We start from the raw sequence: 17,951 nt of genomic DNA on the forward strand, positions 1-17,951 counted from the left end.
ACTTCTATTTTAATTCGACCCATTTAGAATCTGTTTTCATGTATTTTCAAACAGCATTTGGAAAAAGGAGAAAAAGAATCTTTTGAAAAATTGGCTTAGAGCAGGTTAGCTTTCCAATATGCGATTAAAAAGAACTCTTAATTTACGAAAAGGGTTCATCAAGTCGTTGGTATATTATTCAAGCCTAAATAATTAAGACAAAAGGAAAAGACATCTTTAATCACGAGTACATTAGTTTCAATTGCTATTTTAACATTAAGAAATCAAAGTAAGTTGATATAATGTAAATTAGCTTACTGATTATCAAGTGAAAAATTAAAAAGTATATTAAAAAACGATATCCGTGCAAGTGAGAAAGTTATGTGCTAATAGTGATAGTTTTGAAAACAAAATATTATACTTTTATATGGAGAAATTAAAAAGAAGAAACGTCATTTTCTATCATAATATAAGACTATCTTTATAGAAAATATCTTATTTTAAATAACATTGCTGAACAATTAGAAACCAATAGTGATAAAGAGAAAGTGAAAGAAAGTAAACCCACAATTTTATATATAATTTATAAGAGAGAAAATAAAAACTTAAACTTATTTTACGGATAAAAGTGCTCTAAATAACTCATACATAATCTGCTTATGGCAATGCAATCCACAATAAGATATTGTCCAGATGACAATGAATAGGGGAACGTGTCTCATATCTCAAATTCAAACATCTTATTTGTCTTGTTCTTTGAATAAAGTGAGGCACAAAATTCTCTCTGACGGAATAAGCATATTCTTTTATATTTGCCCTGTGGAATACTATTACATGGAATTAGTTAAGACTTGAAAACCTATGCACTACCCTCGTTAGTTCTCTATAAATACCGCACTAGCCATTGCATATTCCTCACACCATATATCACAGTTAACGATCAACTACCTAGGAAACTAATAAACAAAATCCTAGTGGTTGTGATAATATGGCTCTTACACTTCAACTTGCATTATCTCATCTAATCACCCTTGTAGCTTTACTCTCAATGTTCTTAGTGATCCCTTCCTTTTGTTTCAACCCCAAAAAGCTGCTTAATGCTTCATATTATTCTCCTTCAGGTTCAGATTGGTCACCTGCATTGGCCACTTGGTATGGACCTGCCCAAGGCGACGGAAGTGAAGGTAATATAAAAAATAAACAAATAAATTGGTTCCAAGCGGTTTTAACTTTATGCAAATTAAGAATATGCCCAAATAATGCTTAAATAGTAAAATATTTTTACGGCCATTTTTCTTACATTTATTTTTTCTTTTTATTTCTCTCTTCTCTTTTTATTAAGTTATTTATATTTATATTTTCTTTTACGTTCTATTATTCTTTTTCTTACATCCATTTCACATCTCATGAACGGGTGTGAAAATATATGCCACTACTCATGGTTAAATTATGGTTGAAATAGTGTCGGTGACTACATATCTGCCGTTTAAATATGTAGGTGGTGCTTGTGGATATGGTACTGCTGTTGGGCAAGCTCCATTCTCTTCGCTAGTATCTGCGGGAAGCCCTCTTATATATGACTCGGGCAAAGGGTGTGGTTCATGTTATGAGGTGCTAACAATGAACATGCATAGTTAAATATCTTTCCTTTATAAGATACTCTTTTCAACGTATTCTTTATTATTAATTTGATACTTGTGAATTGATGGGAGACACTTGTTATTTAAATGAGTGTCACTTAATAATTTTTTTTCTTAATAAAATTTAATTAATAATAAAGAATATTTTATAGAAAACATAGAGTATGTTAATTCTTCACATTTCTCTGTTTCTGAATTATGATTTAAGTTTAAAGTATTAATCTTTCACACTGCATGGAATTCAAGACGAAGTTATTATTCAACACTGTTTTCGCTCAAATTTGTTTAATTAATTTCAGGTGAAGTGCACAGGAAATTCTGCATGCTCAGGCCAACCTGTGAGAGTAGTCATCACTGATGAGTGTGCTGGGTGTGGTTCAGATGCTCCTTATCATTTCGATTTGAGTGGCGATGCTTTTGGAGCCATGGCAGTTTCAGGTCAAGATGGGAATCTACGCAACGCTGGAAAAATAAGCATTCAACATAGAAGGTAGGTTTTAAACTTCTAAATTAATTAATTATATATTCCCAGTGGGACAAAATTCTTAATACTCTTTTGCTATTTTTTCAATAAACACGTCAACTTTCTTGACTTTCAGTTATAATTTTTTGACATATATTGTTTAATTTACGTTTTTGTCATTGGCATAATTTCTTTTCAATATTTGAGTTACTTTTGCACGATCATGTTGTAATGGATTTTCCTTGCAGAGTTGAATGCAACTATCCGGGAATGTCAATTGCTTTTCACGTGGACTCTGGATCTAACCAACAATATTTTGCTGCCTTGGTTGAATATGAGGATGGAGATGGTGACCTTGCCAAGGTTGAACTTAAGGAAGCACTTGATTCATCGTCATGGGATTCCATGCAAGAATCATGGGGTGCAGTTTGGAAACTTGACAAAGGTGCACCACTCAAAGCACCATTCTCTATTAGGCTAACCACGCTTGAGTCTGGCAAGACCATTGTGGCCAACAATGTCATCCCTGCAGGGTGGAAGCCTGGTCAGACATATAGATCAATTGTCAATTTTTAAAACTAAGATGCATGTTCGTCTCTTTGTATCATTAGCTTAATTGTAGCTATCCTACTTAATATATATATATATATATATATATATAACCGAAGAAGATAAATTACAAGTCGTCCTATTAGTAGTGGACTTTTGATTGTCTTCCTTAATCAATTATGAATGAAATTATTCTAGTTACTGTGTTAATTATTATGGGTTCATGATCTGCTTTTATCCACGGTGAAAGGAATCTTGGCATATCAAATTTTTTATTGAATGAATGGAACTAGTTAACTAAAATTGAAAGACTGAACGCTCCCGAGTAAAAATTAATTTCAACTTGAATAAAAAACAAGCGACAGGGTTTAGTTGATCTTAGAAAACTCAAACCATCGTTGTTTTCTGATGTTTAAGGGACGTTAGCAATATACGCTTGAAAAGAAATATGGAAGTTGTGTAAGATGAAATTTCGTGAAGTCTTCGTAAGATTTGAAAGTATTTGGTTAAACCAATTTATATATATCGAGTACGACTTGGCAACAAATTTTTTTAGAAGATAATTAAATTTCGAGATTTAATATTTGGAACTTTTGAGTTTTAACATGGGGCATCGTTGAATTTCTGTGACCCAATTAGGACTGCATTAAATAATCACACGCTTCAAGCCCAAAAATGTGTGTGAAAAAGGGCATAATTTTGGTTAAAAAAACGAGGTTTATTTCTTAAGTTTTACGCTAAATAACTTAGATTTTTGTGTTCCTTTGCATGATTATGACAATAATGGTCAAATGTAACTAATAATTACCGTTTTATTCTTTTTCCTATTTATGAGGTTAAGAACCCAGAAAATTAAATAAAACTAAGTAATAGATCTAAGGGTTCAGATACCAAAAATATGCAAGTATAAAGCTGGGTACAAATCACATGAAGTTAAATCAAATATGAATGAGTGAGACTAGACCCGTTTTAACTAATCTATCAGCATATTGATTGATCTTTCTATATATGTGGACTAATTTAATAAATTTAAAAACTTAAGAGTGTCTTTAATCTTACAAATTAAATTAAATAGAGGGTGAGAGCAGTTTTGAATATGCTGGATACAATTTAGAGCCTCCTACGAGTGCGTCTTAATCCAATAGATTTGTTGAACATTCTTCTGCAAAATTAGTTAAACTCCATAATAGATTCCCCATAATTTAACTTCTAGGGGTGAGCAGGGGTTCAAAGAGTTGTGAAATTCAGCCACAACCTGTCCCTTCCAATCTCTTATGATACCTGCACAAGTAATAGCAGGCAAGTATTTGCAAACGACCCCATCTTATTTAGTTTCAATTGACCAAGAGGAGGGTGATCGCGAGTGTCGCTCTCGGACAAATTAATAAAAAATAAATTGCATAAAAATTATGTAGTAAGTGGTGCAATCCAAGTCGTCTCCTAACGATGATAACGTTATACGATTATAAAATTTTTAGAGGGGGTTTGATTTATAGAATAACTAATTAGAATCAAAAGTTAAAAATAATAAAAACTCTAATCCAAGAATTTAGAAGAACTACGACCACTCTATCACGGGATTCCAAGAAGATGCATCAACCAACAAATTAGTGATTAACATTAAATTCAAATGAAACCTCAATTCAAATTAAGCATTCACACTAGAACCCTCATGCATTCGATTAACACACAATTCGCTCAAAATTCAGAAACCTCTAGAACCTAATCGATTTGTGTTAATTTAATTCACTAATGCCATTAATCTTATATCTCAAACCTGAAAATCTAATTCACACTCCTTCAAGAATTAATTACATACATCAACCGAATAATATGTAATCAAACAGCTGCACAATTATCAATCCAAATGAAGAACTTCAATTCGAAATCATAATTAGCAAAAGAAGAAAGAAGGAAGAGATGAAACCGAATTTGTTGTTGAATAAATTGCGAAACCGATCCTCAAGAGTGTCTCAGCCCTCTTTTAATCCTTGGACTAGATGGAAATCTAAGCCTTCATGGATAGAGGGAAACAAGTCGTAAAAGGGGAGAAAAAAAACGAAAAAGAGAAGAGAGGAGAAGAGAGGAGAGGAGCCAAAAAAATTAAAATTAAAAATTTGAAAATTCCGTTCATCACTTTGTTCCTTTTTTTTTTTACTATGAAAACGACCTCTTTTTGGTTTGTTACCTGAATGACAATTGTAGCCTTGGATGTGAGCTTCAAAACGCCACTGGAATGGGCTTAATCGGATGTCTGGGGACTGAGATATGACCCAAATACTGCACCTTGCTTAGGATCCGCGACTGCAGCGTTTCAACTTTTTTCAGGCCCAGTTTCAGCTTCTTATCATCAAAATTGGTTTCTGACCTCTCATATGAATTGTGTACTTTTCTCTTAGCTTTCCTACAAATCAAAAATCATAATGAAATAAGTTCTACAACTCAAGATATGGTCCAGAAACCAAAACAGTATCAGAATTTGCTGAATACTAGAAAAATTAAATAAAGCCCAAATAAAATTTTGCATCATAAAATGATCCAATTCAAACCAATTAGGCACAAAAGAGGATTAATGAGCTAGGAATGAAAGGAAATAAGGTTATAAAAATCCAATTGATCAAATTCCCCTACACTTAGCTCTTGCATGTCCTCATGTAAGACACAATCAAGCAAATAAAAACATGTAACCTAAAAAATCATAGAATAATCAAAACAAATAAACAAATTCTCCAATGAATCCTTAGAAGTGCTGAACTTAGGAATACAAGATCAAATAAAGCATCAAAAGTTTTACAACAATCAAACATTAAACTCCCAACCTCTCAGAAATGCAAGCCAAGCAATATCATTCAAAGTGTATAGATCAAGCATGAAAGATCTCACAAGATGGTGTATACAACTCAACTCTCAAGTGTATGGTTTAAAGTGTTTCACTCAAGTTACCTCAAAAGACAATGCATTACCATAATCTTGTTAATCTTCTACTTCTCCACTACTTACAATCATATGCAAACACAAATCAAGAGAGCTTTATTCAATGGTTGTAATGGGGCTAATGTAAGGGTAGAGAAATATGAGGATATGACAAGATACAACCGAAGAGAATAGGAATAACATTGGTCCTTAGACAAATCAAGCCATAACACACATTTACTTTCCTTGGACATTCTTTTCCCTTTATAAAAAATTCTCATTTTCTTTGTAAATTTTTTTTAATTATTATTATTTATTTTTTCTCTTTTTTCTTTTTCTTCATTTTTTTTCTCTTCTTGCATTCTTTCCAAACCCCCCACACTTGAAATGCAATAATATTAATGAAACCAATGCACTCCCTATTCTCTAAGGTTAGATATCACATGGTTTTTCACTTAAAGCTTATAATGTGCTAGAAGCCAAAGGATGGTCAATAAGGCTTAAAGGGGATAAACAAAGGGCAAAATGCAAGTTAAGCTATATGGCTAAGTGGGTACAAATTTGAAAGAAATGTCTCTATCATGTTCATAATTGCATATGAAAATTGTAGCCTCAAAGAAGAATCAAAACAAGTTCTAGAATGACAAAATCTAAGAGGGAAAACACACAAGAAAGAAAAGAATGGCATGAATTTCAACCATCCAAAAATAAGGCTCAAAAGCTCTCAAAGGTAAAGTCTAACATACTCAATCATACAAATCAAAATCAATCACCCAATTCACATATATCAAGAGGAAAAAGCAAGAATGAAATCATATATGAACTCTATCCTCCTTAATGACTAATGCCTTAACTTAACAACTTCCAATTCAACAAAGGAAAATAAAACAAAAACAATGCTAAAAAAATAAAAAATATTTATTTATTTATTTTTTATCAATAACCTATCATTCTCCCTCCAACACTTCAATTTTACATTGTCCTCAATGTAATGTATAATGGAAATGTAAGTAAAATATAGTAAGGAAATGAAGAGGGGAACTCCTTAATCAAGCATAAGTGGCCGCTAGTAAGCGGACCTCCTCAGTGGTCTCCAAGGGTATGTCCTCATGAAATGGCGGTGGCCATTCACTATGAGTACTTTATCCGTTCCAGGCTTCAAAATCTGCACAGCACCATAGGGAAAAATCTTAGTCACGATATAAGGACCAAGCCACCTAGAACGAAGCTTACCAGAAAAGAACCTGAGGCGAGAAACTCAAATGTAAGACCATTATTGAATGTAGAAAATAAATTAAAAACTTCTAAAATAATAATAATAATAATAATTGTGAGTTGTATCCCTAGATATTCCTCTTTTTTCTCATAAATTTGCAGCACTTCATTTAATTGGGAACATGGAAGAAATAGCCGTGGAGGGATTTTCAGCTGCTTCATGAACTTAATAAGCTTCTCTTCATGCTCTTCATTTCCTTGATGTGCAGAACATCGTGTCTTGCTGCTGTACCTAGGCTGCTCCCTTGAATATACAATGATATAATATTTATATTTCAACTGCTCAGGAAATGACTTTAACTCATATGCAAGGGGCAGCTTTAGAAAAGAAGGCAGTGTAAAAATTGGAGCTGAATTTGTCGTGGATGCATCATAATTTACTTTTTCAGAATCTGCAATAGCTGCATCAAAATCACCATAAACATATGTATCAATCTCAACACAGATGCTACATTTTCCAGAATCATTACATGCATCACAAGTAAAAGAATTAGGATAATTGGCTAGGTTAGGATAATTAATACAATCTAAAAATTCAGAAAACTCAGCCAAATTATCATCAACTAAATCATTAAACAAATTATCATGAAAAACCGAATGAAATAGAAGAGGAAAAGGTTGCTCAAAATTTTCTTCTGCCTCAGTAGAAGTGGTATGAGTAGTATGAGCAAATTCTACACTTGCTGGGCTGCATTCACTTGTTGGAGCAGTAGCATTAAGATCTTTATCTATTGGTTGCTGCTCTTGCGAGTGTTTAATGGTCTTTCTTGAACTCAAAGTAACATTCTCTGGTTCAACAACTAGTTGTGCAGAAAGATTACTAGGACCTTAAGACTTCATCTTGTTTACTGTTGTTGCCAACTGAACAATCTGATTTTTCAAGTTTTGAATGGATGCTTCTGTTCTTAGTTGGAAATTCAGATCGTTAATTGTCATCTCCCTTATCAACTCTTCCAAGGAAGGCTCATTCTTGGAAGGTGCAGCATTTTGTGGTGGGGGTTGATATTGTTGCTGCGTAAAATTCTCCCATCCCAAGTTTGGATGACTCATCTAACCTGCAGGCTCATACAATATAGGACAGAAATCAGTATGATGTTAAGGTGAAGTACAAATTTCACACAACATTGTAGCCCTTTGTGACAATGTCAACTGCTCGATCAAAGAAGCTAAATCATCTAGCTTGTTCTCTAGTATTCTATGATCAGTCATATAAAAAGTTCTCTGAGCCATAATATCTAAATAAGAATGAAAAGAAATTTTTTTTTTCAAAAACCACCAATCGACCTTTGGCTTGTTGCCATTGCATGGATCTCGTCGAGCTATATGAAATGCATATATTACAATAAGAAATCGGAGCTGTATGCAAAAAGTTATGCCACTTTTAAGTTTGGACAGAGATCTACACGTTCATATACACGCCCGTATACTTTTTCTACAAATGCAGAAACACAACACAAAATGTAGAGAATTGAATGATGTAATACTAAGCAAGGATAGACGACTACCTATTATGCTATTCAAAGGCTACTAAAACAGAATGTATAGACACAATTATGCTAAATGAAAAATGCTAATTATGCAGAATCTTAATTCGATGAAAAACGCTAATTATGCATAATCCTAATTAGATGTAAAATGCAACACAGAATATGCAATGCAATCAAATTAACACATAATGATATAATCAAATAACATCATCATTCCCGACAACGGCGCCAAAATTTGATCGCGAGTGTCGCTCTCAGACAAATTAATAAAAATTGAATTGCATAAAAATTATGTAGTAAGTGGTGCAATCCGAGTCGTCTCCCAATGATGATAACGTTATACGATTATAAATTTTTTAGAGGGGGTTTGATTTATAGAATAACTAATTAGAATCAAAAGTTAAAAATAATTAAAAACTCTAATCCAAGAATTTAGAAGAACTACGACCACTCTATCACCGAATTCCAAGAAGATGCATCAACCAACAAATTAATGATTAACATTAAATTCAAATGAAACCCTAATTCAAATTAAGTATTCACACGAGAACCCTCATGCATTCGATTAACACACAATTCGCTCAAAGTTTAGAAACCTCTAGAACCTAATCGATTTGTGTTAATTTAATTCACTAATGCCATTAATCTTATATCTCAAACCTGAAAATCTAATTCACACTCCTTCAAGAATTAATTACATACATCAACCGAATAATATGTAATCAAACAGCTGCACAATTATCAATCCAAATGAAGAACTTCAATTCGAAATCATAATTAGCAAAAGAAGAAAGAAGGAAGAGATGAAACCGAATTTGTTGTTGAATAAATTGCGAAACCGATCCTCAAGAGTGTCTCAGCCCTCTTTCAATCCTTGGACTAGATGAAAATCTAAGCCTTCATGGATGGAGGGAAACAAGTCATAAAAGGGGAGAAAAAAAATGAAAAAGAGAAGAGAGGAGAAGAGAGGAGAGGAGCCAAAAAAATAAATTCAAAATTCAAAATTTGAAAATTCTGTTCATCACTTTTTTCCTTTTTTCTTTACTATGAAAACGGCCTCTTTTTGGTTCATAGCCTGAAGGAAAATTGTATCCTTGGATGTTAGCTTCAAAACGCCACTAGAATGGGCTTAATCGGATGTCTGTGGATTGAGATATGACCCAAATACTGGACCTTGCTCAGGATCTGCGATTGCAGCGTTTCGACTTTTTTCAGGCCGAGTTTCAGCTTCTTATCATCAAAATTGGTTTCTGACCTCTCATAGGAATTGTGCACCTTTCTCTTAGCTTTCCTACAAATCAAAAATCATAATGAAATAAGTTCTACAACTCAAGATATGGTCCAGAAACCAAAACAGTATCAGAATTTGTCGAATACTGAAAAAATTAAATAAAACCCAAATAAAATTCAAACATCATAAAATGATCCAATTCAAACCAATTAGGCACAAAAGAGGATTAATGAGCTAGGAATGAAAGGAAATAAGGTTATAAAAATCCAATTGATCAGAGGGGCAACCATCTAATCCTGACTTGTTCTTTGGCTAGCCAGGGAAGGGAAATTTGTTTATTCCTGCGACATAAGTCAGACATACTTACCATCACTAGTGATCTTTTGAATTAAAATATGCGGTTGCACAGAACTATTCTAAAACACATACAAGTTCTTTTTTCCATAAATGTCAAGTAATAAATTTAAACATCATGTGCCAGTTGGGAAATCTACTAACACAAGGATTAGATAGGTTTTCATAAAGCCAGCCAAAAAGACCTATAGTGAAAAATCCCATTGTTTAGAAAAAAGAAAATGGACCCAAATACTTTTAGCATAATGACAGTTACACAATACATACATTATCAATCTCTTGCTTTTTACTGTTATATATTTTACATATGTCTCCTTTGAAGTCGAAAGAGTAAACTTTCTCCATCATTTGGCCAATACTCCAAAGAGTAAATTAGCTTAACTAGAGTTACATATAGTTTAAAGCTTAAAACAGTTAACTATTAAGTATTACACATCCACCTTAAATCACCATTTATAATAGGGTTTATTAAAGTATTATAAATTCTAAATAGAAACTCAACTAATATTATTACATTCCTTTAAAATAAATTAATTCCAACAGAGCAATTATTTTCCTTACAATCCATTGCAAGTATGATCTTAGGACAGATCCATTTTCTTTAATCTCTTCATTACTTGAAAATGTTTGTAAGGGTGAGCATCCTTTGTCCTACTAAATTCTCATTCATGTTACAATCAAAGAAATGCAGAGAATATTTTATAATACTTCATGCATCAAAATAGAAATAATTTATTTTTACAATTCTAATTAGACAAAGATCATCTATACACATCATTTCACATATATATCAAATATAATCATTCAATCATTGAATTCATGTCACTTTATTCATTTCAATTATGAATCTTTCATCAAATAATAGTACTCTAGGTACTCACAGGCCCCTAGATTGTTGCCAAATACTTGCCTTATTTATGAAGGACTTATGCCAACATGGATAGTCGTCATTAACCACACACATGGATACAACGTGTGTTTTAAGGCATTCATAGCAAAGATATAGTTAGGAGTCTAGTAAGGAAATGAGTGTGAGACCTGTAAATACTTTCACTATCAGTTGTGTACATATAAGCTATTAGCATTTATCACCCTCATTTTCTCTAGATTTTTCAAATCGCCTCTAGACTCTATACCCCCAGTGTATCTTTGAACTATCCATACAAAAACTCAACAGTGACATACTAAAATCATGATATTACACTAATCAATATTATTCTAATACATGTATTATAATCACACCAATCAATATATTACAACATACGTGATATAATTTCACTCATCAATGTCTTACAACACATATATTATAATTACACCAATCGGTATTTTTATGACACACGTATTAGTTACTCATTTTCTTTTACTTACATTTTCTCAACAATTCACAGATATTCACTCAATTTCATTCATCTCTTTTTTCTCATTCATTTCAATGAATAATGTCTAGATTAAAGCATTCCTAGACTTAGTCTACCTTACATATACTCAAAGAAAATATTTTATTCTGCTAGATCAATCAATCGTGCATCATCAACTTTTCATGACAAGAAAAAATCTCATTTTAGCCCATATTGAAGAAATAAAGAAACATATCATATAATTTAATACAATGTGCCAAAGTCGAACACTTTCAAACTCAAACCAATTGCACAATTCACAAGTATATTGCTAGAGATTATACTTTCTTGGTCTTATTAAAGTATTCTATCCTAAAGTTTAAATTTTTTTGCCTTTTCATCATCTAACACACATTATTCAAAAATAATAATGTATAATATCAGCAATATATATATATATATATATATATATATATATATATATATAATAATGAGTAACTTACCTGTAAGAACTTCTTAAAACTTTGTTTCTTCATAACTATTATTATAAAATTTTATATTAGGTGATTCTTAAGTCAAATTATAGATTTTCATGCAAAAAAATCTATTTTTAACATTATACTTTCAAGAAAATACTTGAAATCTACTATATAAAATGAGGTATTATGGGTTTTTCAAGCTAAAGCTTAAGGATAGAACTTAGAGTTTGAGGTCAACTTCCTTTACCTAAAATAGGCCTCTGAGACTAAGTTTTTCGTAAACTCTAGAGAGAAGCTCCATGTCTTGATCGAAGATATTATCCAAAGATTAGAGTTCTTCTTAACATTGCAGAGTAGAGTACTATTATAAAAAGAGAGAATAGAGAAATAGGGGTGTGATTCAAGAGCTAAACTTCAAAAATTTAGTTGGATTAAAATAGAATAGACATTCAAGTTTAGATCTAAGAGAGATTCAGGGTTAGAGAAGGTTTTCTTTGAGAAGGGAGAGGGAGAGAACAGAGAGAATAGAGAGAGAAAGGTGGTTTGGCGTATAATGAAATTTCTCTACGCAAACTCCCTTAAATACCCTTTAAAACTCGTAGGTTCTCGCTATAGCGAGATCATTCTTGCCTAAGCAAGCTCCTTCTTGCTTGAGCAAGAAAACCAGACAAAGGTTTTCTAGTCTTTTTCTGATATTCTCGTTTGAACGAAAGGTATTCTTGCTTGAACGAGAATGAGTCTAGAGAGTTTTTCAAATTTTCCTATGAGGCCGCTTGGTTGAGACTCTTCTCACCTAGGCAAACAGACAGTTGGGGCGATATTATTTTTTCTCGCTTGAGCAAGACTCACCTCGCTTAAGCGAGAACGTTCCAGAAAGCCTAGTTTTATCTCGCTTGAGCGAGAACCCTACACTAAAATTCCTATTTTTTTTTTCAAAAAACCAAGGAAATAAAAATGAGGATATTACCTTTTGATTCAATGATAGTACTGTTCCTTATTCAAATTTTCACTTTGATGAATTCGTTGATATCCTTGAAGATATTTACATCTTTGGCCATGTGGTTGTTACAACCGCTATCCAAGTGTCAATTTTCACTCGTTTTATTGCTGGAATCTTGGATAGCATAGAAAATATGTTGTTATCGATCATACTTTTCAACAAAATTTACTTGATACTTATTTTTGTTGCGATAATACTTTTTCACGTGTCTAAATTTCATAGTGTCGACATTGTGGTTTTCCATGATACTTCACTCGTTTCATATCTTAGGTAGCATAGAAAAGATGTTGTTCTCGATTATACTTTTCAACAAAATTTACTTAATACTTGTTTTTTGTTGTGATAAAACTTTTTTACGTGTCCAAATTTCTTACAGTATTGACATTGTGGTTTTTCACAATACTGATATTCTTTTTCAGTATGATTTGTCCTCTTATAGATGTCACATGAAGGATATTTATCTTGATTGTTGTTAGAGAAATTTCTGGAATACTTTTTGTTTCTAGAAATTTCTCTATTATTCTTTTTTTCATTCCCCTTATTTTGATATTGTAATTTGAGCTTTAATTGAAAGACATTTGCAATTGAGTCCTCTTCTTGCCTTTTTAACCTTTGCTTATAAGCTTCAAGTGATCTTACAAACTTTGTCATTGATAGAGTAGATAGATCTTTTGTTTGCTCGATAGTTGTTACAATTGGATTATAGTTATAGGGAACAATGATTAGTAATTTTTTAACAACTTTCTTGTCAAAAATATTTTTCCTATAAGCTCTTATTTAGTTAACTATTTCTTTTATTTTAGAATAGTAATCATTTATGGTCTCAAACTCCTATTTTTAATAATTCAAACTCTCACTGTAGAATTTGGAGTTTTACAGTGCGTACATATTCGCTTCCTTCAAACTCCTCCTTCAACGTACTCTATGCTTCTTTGACTATTATACCACTCATTATTCTTGAAAAAATTGTTTCAGTCATAGCTTATTATAGAGTAAACAAGGCCTTCGAATCTTATTACCTATTCTCCTTCAATTCTTTTCTTTGAGCTGCAATAAGGGATGGTATATTTGTTAGAGTATTAAATTCTACTTCTATAATACTCCACAAATCTTGGAAGGTGAAATATGTCTTCATTTTTTGTGCTAAAAAAATCATAATTTTCACCATTAAAAATGAGAACAGGAAGAGATGATGGTTGAATAGTACTAGTCATGGGTTAGAAAATTTTTTGAAAGTGGTTTATTTTATTTTTTTTGGAATAGTATAGTTATTTTTTATGCCTAGTAGATGATCAAACGTAGTTCTGATGCTACTGATGGTTTTTGGTGTAAGTGATGAATAAAATTGTTGAAATATATTAGTTAAAAGTGATAGTTGAAGAAGTTTGAGTATGATACTCAAGAAATAGAGAATTGATAGCTTGCTTATTTCTTTTTCTTGTCATTTACAAGTTGATATCATGTCTTTTTATAGACATCTTCCACCATTATATTTGGGTGGTTAAATATTATAATATTCTAGAACTATATCTAGAATTATCATGTAACAAGAAGATAGAAATAGTTTTCTTAGATTGTTTCTAGTATATTTCTAGACTATTCTAGATATTTATATCATGTTCTAATACTTATGCTAAAAAAAAATCAAGTTCATAGAGATTTAAGGAACGCTTAAGCATACTACTTAAAAGGTCAAAGAAAATTCAAACAATGCATATCCCTACCACTTAAAGAAAGTTCATTTTGGAGATGGAAGAGAGCCAAATTTCACCACTTGAGAGTTTGAAACTAAAATTTTTTCAAGAATCTCAAGAGGAAGATCTCGACAACACTTAAAAGAATGTTAAATAGGCTAGTTTTTACGATCAAGTGATATGAATGTGAAAAAGAGGATAAGGAGGATAAGTTTTTATGATTGCATGTGGATTTGAGAGAGAATATGATAGATTTTTAGTAGAGGAAAGAGGTCGGACTGAGAAGAAAAGAGAAAGAACTTTTGAAAAAAGAAAGTATTGGTGTGAAAATAAAAAAAATAAAAAAGGTGGGAAAAGAAGTGAGAGTGCTATGCGTTTTTTTTATGGATGAGCAGCTTTAGGATTTGTTCATTTAAAATACGATCTAAGGATGGAGAGAGTAATTTAAATATGCTAATAATTGATCTAATTTTTAAATTTAAAACTAAGAAATTGCCTTCCAAAATTAAATTAGTTTGAATGGATTTTGTGGGCTAATCTAACTAAAACTTTTGGGACAAAATGAAATTTAAACATTTCTAAAAATTCATAAGAATTTCTTTCTTAAGATTAAAACCAACAAAAATACAAATATGTATTTGTTTTATAAAATATAATCTATTAAATATAAGATAAAATAAATTATTTGAAATCCACTAATAAATAAATTTTTGATATTAGACTTGAAAGAATTCAATTTAATTAACCACACATAAACTAATACAGGATTCAAATTTTCTGATTTATGACAAAACTTGTACATAGTTTATAAAAATAATTAGACTCAAAATTAGTATATTTATAAAAACAAAAATATTATTGCATCTTAAAAGAAATATTTACACACATTATATAAATCAATATAATTACATACAATTATACATGCATATTTAAAAAAAATTAAATAATTTTTTTTATTACTTTAAAATTATATTTATATAATAAAATTAACTCTTTGCTTGAGAATTTTTTATAAATATAAATAAATTTAATTTCTGTATGATGTATGATAAATTAAGTAATAATTTTTTATATTGTTAATCATTTAAAATATGAAAGATAATTTAAGAGTTTAATTTTAATGGTTAATGTAAACATTTTTTATATTATTAATCAATTAAAAATATTAAATATAAAATTTAAACTAGATAACATAATGATCAACAAATTTTTATTAGTATATTAATTTATAATTAGATGATAATGTAAAAGAAATATACTAGTAATATATTTTAATTAAATCTTAATATTAAATAAATTATTAATATAAAATTATGTTAAGTGTCAAACTTCCGGTTGTTACGTGTTTTAATTATATGTGTTTTTACGATATTTTAATTAAGTTTGTCTTCGCGGGTTTCTATTTAGACCAGCAAGTTACGACAAGTGAGTTGGGCTAAAGATAACACTGTATGTTTGGTAGATTGGCCCAAAAGATTCCATACTTACAAGGCATAGATATGCTTAATGGAAATATAAAGATGTTATAATTTCATGCATATGATTTTCTTCCAAAGTTTCTTTTCTGTTCTATTATAATAATAATAATAATAATAATTCTCTTTCTTCTATTTAAAGCTTTTTTATTCAAAATTCTTCATCTAAGGAGATTGAATAAAACAATTTGGTTCATTCTATAAAATATAAGTATGTGATTTTCTGTACGTAATGTGCTTTCAAATTTCTTACCCTTTTCAGTTTTTTTCTTTGTTGTAATATGAATCCTCTAATTTTTTTTTTTCATGTTTACCCTTTTTCTTATATATTGTGGTGCACTTTTCCTTTGAATTGAACCTACTAATGTAAATTTCTTTAGCAAAATGCTTCTATTTCACAAGCTTAGAGTTTGCTGGGGGACACTAGATACAGGTTTGCCGTAACTTATTGTGCGTGATTTCAATTTCTTAATCTTTCTCATGTATTTTTAACTTAAATATGACCTAAAGAGAATTTATATAAAATATAATAAATTTAAATATGAAACAATTTTGTATAACTTAAAAATAATTAAGACAAATATTTATTTTATACTTTTCATTGATGAAAAATATTTACATCACATGTAAGCTTATAGTTGCATCAAGGAAGCTACGTAATGTAACTTTCTTCATGTATAATGAAATTAAGATTTTTATATCATAGTATTATATTAAATTTTCAATTATAATTGGATGTATTTTTTAATATGCAGATCTTGCTTTATAGATTATCATAATTTTTAGATATAAAATTTAACGTACATGATTATGAATTTAATAGTCGCCATGCAATCATTTTATGTAAGATTTTTTTATATATTATATTAATAAAAAAATTTATTTTATTATTTATTTATAATTTTAGTTTCGATAAAATATTAAATAATGATATAATTTAAGATTATGTGTATATTTATAATAATTTTTTTTTGTATTTTTAAACATATTATCGTATGGGCATCACACTAATTAGTTTCTAAAATTACGAAAACTATGAATTTAGTTTATGAAGTTATTAAATTGTTGAATATTTTTATATTTATCTTGTTATTTTAAGACCGAAAATGTTTATTATTTGACAACATAAAAGATTAAAATTATTTGATCATATTAGGAATTAGTAATATTTGTTTTAATTTTAAGAGTTAATCAAGATGGATTACTCTTAATGTGCTCTCTTACATATGGTTAGGTGATCAGCTGGGGTAAAAAACGAACTCAGGTAGGTTATGTGTTATGTTTTGCAAGTTGACTCACTCAAACGGCTAATAGGTTATTGAAACTTACTTTGACAATGCACCGCAAAGAAGAAAAATTGTTTAGTATTAAGTTACTTACTTTATTTTAATTAATATTTAAAACAATATTAAGTTATAAGAAAGTTAACTTGAAAGGTTGACCTTGTTGCGATGACATGTGTGTGGGCCATTTATTTAGTAGAAGTTATTGTAAAATTGTTTTAAATTAATGGTAGTCATGAATGTGGGTGGATATTTGTTTATTAAAGTAATATTTAAGATTTATAATTTTTATATATAAAAAACTCAATCAATGGTATTTATTTTTATTATCTAAAAATCAACCTTAAATATTAATTAAGTTTATAATGTTAATATTGAATCTAATATGGCAATTAAAGGATTTAGAACTTAAATTTTTATTTCTTAAAATATTAATATAAAAGAAAAAAAATTAGTTAAATATATTATATAGTATATTTAAATGCAAATTATTTACGTAAAATAGTATTAATTTTCTTTACATCATTTTTTGTATTATATAAAACAATACTAAATTCAAAATGTTTTATTAATAGAACACTGCATTTCATTTATTATTTTATGATATAATGAAGAGGTATGTGGTAAAATAAAATAGGAGCACTTTACATGCATGTAGTTTTGTCCAATTTCTCGTAACATGTCACTTTTTGTTTTTGTATTGTTAAACTAAAATGTATGTTTGTCTTTTTAGTCAATTGATAAAAAAAAGTTCTAATTATATTAAAAAATGAAACTCAAATTTAAAAATGT

At 29.9% G+C, this 17,951-nt stretch overlaps 1 protein-coding gene across 1 annotated transcript; it reads left to right on the top strand.

Moving 5' to 3' along the window:
* Positions 1-967: 967 nt before the first annotated feature.
* On the top strand, positions 968-2,658 carry LOC113851407 (putative expansin-B2). Its single transcript, XM_027481872.1, has 4 exons — positions 968-1,163; positions 1,478-1,590; positions 1,919-2,109; positions 2,331-2,658. The coding sequence occupies exons 1-4, from the start codon at positions 968-970 to the stop codon at positions 2,656-2,658; spliced, it is 828 nt and encodes a 275-aa protein (XP_027337673.1).
* The last annotated feature ends 15,293 nt before the right edge of the window (positions 2,659-17,951 follow it).

The sequence above is a fragment of the Abrus precatorius genome, unplaced genomic scaffold (assembly GCF_003935025.1).
Source record: "Abrus precatorius isolate BTA unplaced genomic scaffold, Abrus_2018 Scaffold9, whole genome shotgun sequence".
Taxonomy (NCBI): Eukaryota; Viridiplantae; Streptophyta; class Magnoliopsida; order Fabales; family Fabaceae; genus Abrus; species Abrus precatorius.

Coding starts and splice junctions, on each gene's coding strand:
- LOC113851407 (XM_027481872.1), top strand. CDS start 968: ATGGCTCTTACACTTCAACTTGCATTATCTCATCTAATCACCCTTGTA. Junction 1,164..1,477: donor CCAAGGCGACGGAAGTGAAG/GTAATATAAAAA, acceptor TTAAATATGTAG/GTGGTGCTTGTGGATATGGT. Junction 2,110..2,330: donor ATAAGCATTCAACATAGAAG/GTAGGTTTTAAA, acceptor TTTTCCTTGCAG/AGTTGAATGCAACTATCCGG.